Source organism: Zonotrichia leucophrys, unplaced genomic scaffold, assembly GCF_028769735.1.
Source record: "Zonotrichia leucophrys gambelii isolate GWCS_2022_RI unplaced genomic scaffold, RI_Zleu_2.0 Scaffold_151_111563, whole genome shotgun sequence".
Lineage (NCBI taxonomy): Eukaryota > Metazoa > Chordata > Aves > Passeriformes > Passerellidae > Zonotrichia > Zonotrichia leucophrys.
Genome location: NW_026992356.1, coordinates 65,887 through 72,583, shown reverse-complemented (window position 1 = coordinate 72,583; position 6,697 = coordinate 65,887). Strand labels below are relative to the sequence as shown.

Genomic DNA, 6,697 nt, shown 5'->3' with positions numbered 1-6,697 from the left:
TAAGAAGGGGATGGACATTTGGTGGACTGTGGGGGATCCATCTGCTCTCAGCAGTGTCAGGATGGTTTTTAAAGGAAACATCAGAGCATTATCATCCTCTGTCTGAGAATGCTGAAAGCCCACAAAACCTGGGACATGACCTGGAGACAGACCACCTCCCCTCACTCTCCACTCACCACCTTGCCTCAGACAACTCACTCTGTTCTCCCTGATGGCTGCAGAAATGCTGAGAGTTTCTGACATCCCAAAATAGTCAGCAGGAGAACGGGGAGTATAAAAACACTAGAATATTTAAACAGACTTTCCCATTCCTGGGGGTGCAGATGTTAACAGGGTCCTCTGTGTTAACAGGGTTTCAAAGTGGAACGTGAGGACAGGTCCCTGTCTTCCTCCCACATATGCATAGCAATGTTGAATTATAAAAACACTGTATGTAGTTGCCCTGAACCTGAAGTCCCACTCAGGCACCAACAGCCAAAGCTCCCCACTTGGAGTTGAAGGAAAATCTGCTAGAAATTCAAAAGGGTGTCGAGGGTTACTGGAGAAGGGTCTGTAGGAAAAGACTTTGATTTTGCTGGAAGAAGTTCCTCCTAACCTGTCACTGACTTTTCTCCATGAACAGCTCCCCAAGTACAGCCTCAGCAAATGTCCAACAGCAGCTCCATCAGGCACTTCCTCCTGCTGGCATTGGCAGACACGCGGCAGCTGCAGCTCCTGCACTTCTGCCTCTTGCTGGGCATCTCCCTGGCTGCCCTCCTGGGCAACGGCCTCATCATCAGCGCCGTAGCCTGCGGCCACCACCTGCACACGCCCATGTTCTTCTTCCTGCTCAACCTGGCCCTCAGCGACCTGGGCTCCATCTGCACCACTGTCCCCAAAGCCATGCACAATTCCCTCTGGGACACCAGAAGCATCTCCTACACTGGATGTGCAGCACAGGCCTTTCTGATGTTCTTCTTTCTTGGATCAGAGTATTTTTCCTGACCATTATGTGCTACGACCGCTACGTGTCCATCTGCAACCCCCTGCACTACGGGACCCTCCTGGGCAGCAGAGCTTGTGCCCACATGGCAGCAGCTGCCTGGGCCAGTGCCTTTCTCAATGCTCTGCTGCACACGGCCAATACATTTTCCCTTCCCCTGTGCCATGGCAATGCCCTGGGCCAGTTCTTCTGTGAAATCCCCCAGATCCTCAAGCTCTCCTGCTCCAAATCCTACTTTAGGGAAGTTGGGCTCATTGTTGTTAGTGCTTGTTTAGGATTTGGATGTTTTGTGTTCATTGTTTTCTCCTATGTGCAGATCTTCAGGGCTGTGCTGAGGATCCCCTCTGAGCAGGGATGGCACAAAGCCTTTTCCACCTGCCTCCCTCACCTATTTGTGGTCTCCCTGTTCCTCAGCACTGCCACATTTGCTCACCTGAAGCCCCCCTCCATCTCCTCCCCATCCTTGGATCTTTCAGTTTCAGTTCTATACTCGGTTGTGCCTCCAGCCCTGAACCCCCTCATCTACAGCCTGAGGAACCAGGAGCTCAAGACTGCAATGAGGAGACTGATGACTGGATGGTTTCAGGAACATTAAACTGCTGGCAAAGTTCTGCAAATCAGTTGTAATCAAAGTCACCTGTCATACTTGGTTGGTTTAGATGTGGGGTATTTTTTCCCTTGTTTTAGTTTTTCATGCTATCTACAAAGAAATGTCATTGTTTGTGACGTTTCTCATTTTGTTTCTCTTCAACTTCCCTGTGGCTAGAGAGTGAGTACTCCTGGTGTATGTATGGAAACTAGGGGATCTCCCAGCAAAGTTTTGTGCAGAGATGCCCTATTGTTGCCCTCTCTGGAGCTGCAGCAGCAATGTCTGTGTGCAGAGCTGGGGGCAGATCAGTCCTGGCACAGCAGCTGTGCCCAGCAGCAGCAGCACTTGGTGTTGCCAGTGCTGCTGCCGTGGCCCTGCCCCACTGCCCTGGTGGCCCTGGTGTTGCTGCAGGGCCTGAGTGCTCTCGGGGCCGGGCACAGCCCTGGGGGTGGCAGTGCCGGGGCTGCAGCAGGGACAGGCCATGGGCACTGCTGGGGCAGCACTGACGCCTCAGCCCAGGGCCTGGGGGCTCCAGGCTCCTTGCCCAGGCTCTCTCAAGAACACAGCCAGGCCAATGCTCAGCACAGAAAAGCCCCATGAGCAGCCCCAGGCTGGCCGTGGGCAGGCTGGGGGCAAACAGCATGGCTGGGGCTCTGCAAGGGCCCTGGGCAGACAGGAAGGAGCAGCAGAGCAGGGGCTGATCCATCCCCAGTGCACTGGACAGCCCAGGGCAGCGTCCCAGAGCGTCCTCATGGAGCTGCCAACAACATCCCCCCTCTGCAGCCCTGGCCTCTTCTCCAGCTGACACAGGTGCCCCATCCTTGCAGGCACAGACACGGCAGCACTGGCTCAGCAGCCCCTGTTTGCATTGCACAGAGCAGGGGGAGCACCCCCATGCTGTTGGTGTGGGGACATGAACCTGAGGGAGCACAAATGCCATCAGCCCCTGGGGCCAGCAAGGGCTGGGGGACACCAGGGAAACCACTCAGCTTTGTCCTGGCCTCTGCAGTCAGCCAGAAAGTTTGTTCCCATCAGCTGGGAGTTTCCTGTCCCACTGCAGACGCTGTTGCTCAGAGCCAGGGCTGCCTGGCAGCCACCCCCAAACTGCCCTGAGCATTTCCCTGGCTTCACCTTTGCTTTCTTTCTTCTTTCCTGATACACATTCCTTCCTATTTCCCATTGCTGTTCCCTACCCTGCAAAGCCGATCCCTGTTTGCCCTTTCCTCTCTGGCTACACTCCCCATTGCAGTTCCTGACCTGGCACCATGGGAACGTCCCTTGGGCATCAGGATCATCCTACAAGTGCTGCAGGAATTGTCTGCAGGCTCCTGCAGTGCCTGGTGCCGCTCCCTTGCCAGAGGCACCCCAGGCCAGGGGGGCACATCTGGGCTGCTGTGTCTGGCTCTGGGGCTCCCTGTTCTGGGCAGTGAGGAGGAGCTGCAGAGGCTCAGCAGGACTGACAGGATGGGCTTTGGGGCTGGCAGGAGAAGCTGAGGGACCTGGGCTGCTGGAGCTTCTGAAGAGGAGGCCCAGGGCTCATCCTGCAACTGCTCCAAGGGTGGTTTCAGAGAATCCCAGAATCAGCAAGGGTGGAAGAGGCCATGGAGATCATCAAGTCCACCCTGAGCCCTGACACCGCCTTGTCTCCCCTGAGCCTCCTCCAGGATAAACAACTGCAGCTCCCTCACCCACTCCTCACAGGACTTGTGTTGTTCCAGACCCCTCCCCAGCCTTGTTGCCCTTCTCTGGACACGCTCCAGCCCTTCCATGTCCTTCCTAAATTAGGGGGCCCAGAACTAGAAATAGCACTCGAGGTGCTGCCCAAGCAGTGCTGAGCACAGGGGAAGAATCCCTGTCCTACTCCTGCTGGCCACACCATTCCTGAGCCAGGCCAGGAGCCATTGGCCTTCTTGCCCACCTGGGCACACTGCTGCCTCATGTCCAGCCTGCTGTCCCTCAGTCCCTGCAGGTCCCTTTCTGCCTGGCTGCTGTCCAGCCCCTCTGGCACCTTGTTGAGGGAGGGATGCAGGGAGGGAGCAGGTCCAGATCCAGTCCTTCCTGAAATGTGGTGTTTGCTGACACTGCCAGTTCCCAGATTTTGATATTTCCCTCTTCTGGCACAGACCAAGTGCAGCAACTTGCTGGCAAAGAAAGCCAAAACCAAGCAAAACCTGGTACCTACAGCAACCCGATCTCGGGTTTGCTGACACCCCCAGTACCCAGATCGGGAATGTTTCAGATGCCTGCACAGCCTCATTCCAGCTGGCACAGAAAATTAGCATCTGGCAATTTCTCAGTGCCAGCAAAACCTGGCTACAAAAAATGCAGCAATTTTCTGGAAAGAAAGCCAGAACCCAGCAGCTTCCTGGCACTGCCACCAGCACTGCCCAGGTCTGGTGTTTGCTGCACAAGTGCCCGGCCGTCCCGCCGCGGTCTCGCCTCCGCCCGGCTCTGGCTGTACTGGCGGTGGCGCTGCTGGGCGGGCATCAGTGCCTGGGGCGGGGGCGGCATCGCCGCCCTTTGCCTCCGCCTGGCCCGAGCCCGGCCCCGGCCCCCGCCCCGGCCCCGGCCCCGGCCCCGGCCCCGGCCCCGGCTCCTCCCGGGGCCCGCGGAGCACACACGCGGCGCGGCCGCTCCCGCCGCCTCCGCTGCGGCTTCCCCGGCCCGAGCTCCGCCGCTCGGCAGCGCGGCCGCCGGCCCCGAGCCTCCCGTGCCGCGTTCCCGGGAGCGAACGCCTGGGCATGGCCGGCCCGGGGCGGGTGAGGGGCGCTCGGGGGCCGTTGCTGGCCCCGGGCCGAGCGCTGACAGCCGCGTCCCGCCCGCAGGGACGGCGCAGGAGGCCCTGCAGGAGCGGTACCGGCTGGGATCGCTGCTGGGGCGCGGCGGCTTCGGCAGAGTCTTCGCGGCCACGCGGCTCTCGGACGGCGCCCCGGTGAGCGGCGGGGCCGGCGGCGGGCGCAGGAGGAGGGGATGGAGGAGGAGGAGGGCAGAGGGCGGAGGATGGGGCTCGCAGTGCGGGCGGCGAGCTCACCCCGCTGCTGGCCTTGGCTTGCAGGTGGCCATCAAAAGGGTGCCACGGAACCGCGTCCGGCACTGGGGCGAGCTGGTGAGTGAGCGGGGCCAGCAGCCGGGGCTGCCGGCCAGGGACGAGCCGGGGCCCGGCACGGTGGGAGCCGCCAGGACGCCCCGAGGGAGAGCGGGCATGGGGCCAGCGCAGGCCGCAGAGCATCCCGGCCTGGCTGAGGGCTTCCCCAGGCCCGGCACGGCATCGGCCCCACTGATGACGGCATCGTGCTCCTCCCGCAGCCCGACGGCACCAGCGCGCCCCTGGAGATCGTGCTGCTGGCCAAGGTGTCCACTGGCTTCCCCGGTGTGGTCCAGCTGCTGGAGTGGCTCGAGCTCCCCAACTGCATCGTGATGGTGCTGGAGCGGCCAGAGCAGTGTCAGGACCTGCAGCGTTTCATTGGGGCACGGCGGTTCCTGCCCGAGGAGGAGGCGCGGGAGCTGTTCCGCCAGGTGCTGGAGGCCGTGCGGCACTGCACCAGCTGCGGGGTCCTGCACAGGGACATCAAGCCAGAGAACATCCTGGTTGACCTGGACACCGGGCAGACCAAACTAATTGACTTTGGCTGTGGCACCTACCTGCAGGACACAGTCTACACTCACTTTGCAGGTGAGCCTACCCAGGGCTGTGCTCCCACTGCTGACGTCTCATGACCCAACATCTCCCAGGCAAGCTGCCTGTGGCAGCGGGGATTCTCCCTTTTGCTGCCAGTCAGGGCACTGAGTCCTCAGCTGAGTTGCTTTAGAGCAGGGCTGGGTGGGCAGCCATCTTCCAGCCCTGCTGGCAGCCTTTGCCAGCCACTCTGCCCAGGACTGGGGCTGGGCTGGGGCAGCCAGCCCAACCAAAACCCCCGTGGGTGGGAGTAGCAGAGAGAGAGGGCAGAACCTGTGCCCCAGCCAGTTTGGTGTGCAAATGAGAGGAAGGGCTTGCACTACCCCACTCGCCCTGTTTCCCTTGGCTTCATAATATTTTTGGGGAAATGCAGGCAGGGAGGATAAGGGCATGTTTTTTCCCCAGCATGGAGTGGGTTTTTCCTTTGCATGTCATGGTCGGGCCTAGCCAGGGCTGCCCTCTTCCAGCACCAGAGGCTTCTTTTCCAACCCTAACTTTGTGCACAAGTCCCAGATGCTGGCGAGAGGGCAGTGGTCACCCTGTGTGCCCCTGATGCAGCCCCCGCGGGCCCAGGGATGATGGGGCCAGGCTCTGGGAGCAGCAGCATCCCCCTGATGAACTCCATCTGTATTCCATAGGAACACTGTCCTACAGCCCCCCGGAATGGAACGACTTTGGCTGGTACCATGGCGAGGCAGCAACAATCTGGTCCCTGGGCATCCTGCTGCACCAGATGGTCTGCGGGGAGCACCCTTTCAGGAGGGGCCGGAACCTCAGCTGGGGCCAGCTCCTGCTGCCACAAGGGGCTCTCTCAAGGTGGATCCTCTTCTCTGGGCACGGGGGGAATCCCAGTGCTGGGAGCCAGCAGCGGGCTCGTGGGCATCCCGCTCTGGCAGCTGCTGAGGAGGTGGCACATGTCCTGCTCTCCTCCAAAACAGGGAATTGGTGGGAAAGTTTAGGCCCAGCTCAGAGTGCATCCAGCATGGCCTGGGCATGGGAACAGTGAGGTAAAGCAGACAGGAGCCTTCTCTGGCTGACCGTCAGTTTCTGCTTTCTCTCCCCAGAGTGCAAAGACCTGATCTGGTGGTGTTTATCCGTGAACTCCTTGGACAGACCCACACTGGAAGACCTGTTCTGTGTTCCTTGGATGCAGGATATTCCTCTGCCATAGAAGAAGGGAGAGCGCCACAGGCACACTTTGATCCAGGGCCCTGGTAAGTTCCTGCTCCACACATGCCTTGGCAATGAGAAGCAAAGGAACCCAACCCTTTTTGTGCTGCCAGTGTCACTGGACCGGGGTCATAGGATGGGAACACGCAGCCCTTGTGCTGGAGCTGAGCTGCTCTGCCCAGCACTGGTGGCTGCCATCCCAGCTGGTTTTGCTTGTCCTGGTTCCCTGACAGCTGGGGCCCTGGGCAGAGCCCTGAGAGCCTCCCAGGGAAGGAGAAGG

General features: G+C 60.1%; 1 protein-coding gene and 1 pseudogene across 1 annotated transcript; both read left to right on the top strand.

Annotated features, from left to right (window-relative positions):
* The first annotated feature begins 645 nt into the window (after nt 1-645).
* Nucleotides 646-1,577, top strand: LOC135461020 (olfactory receptor 14C36-like; annotated as a pseudogene).
* Nucleotides 1,578-3,172: 1,595 nt separating this feature from the next.
* Nucleotides 3,173-6,418, top strand: LOC135461019 (serine/threonine-protein kinase pim-1-like). The gene is made up of 6 exons (XM_064738002.1): nt 3,173-3,213; nt 3,984-4,503; nt 4,627-4,677; nt 4,878-5,244; nt 5,886-6,063; nt 6,292-6,418. The coding sequence occupies exons 1-6, from the start codon at nt 3,173-3,175 to the stop codon at nt 6,416-6,418; spliced, it is 1,284 nt and encodes a 427-aa protein (XP_064594072.1).
* The last annotated feature ends 279 nt before the right edge of the window (nt 6,419-6,697 follow it).

Bases quoted from the DNA above. Each gene is read 5' to 3' on its own strand.
- LOC135461019 (XM_064738002.1), top strand. From the start codon at position 3,173: ATGGAGATCATCAAGTCCACCCTGAGCCCTGACACCGCCTT. The intron at 3,214-3,983 runs GTCTCCCCTGAG...TTGCTGCACAAG, and splicing joins CTGAGCCCTGACACCGCCTT to TGCCCGGCCGTCCCGCCGCG. The intron at 4,678-4,877 runs GTGAGTGAGCGG...CTCCTCCCGCAG, and splicing joins TCCGGCACTGGGGCGAGCTG to CCCGACGGCACCAGCGCGCC.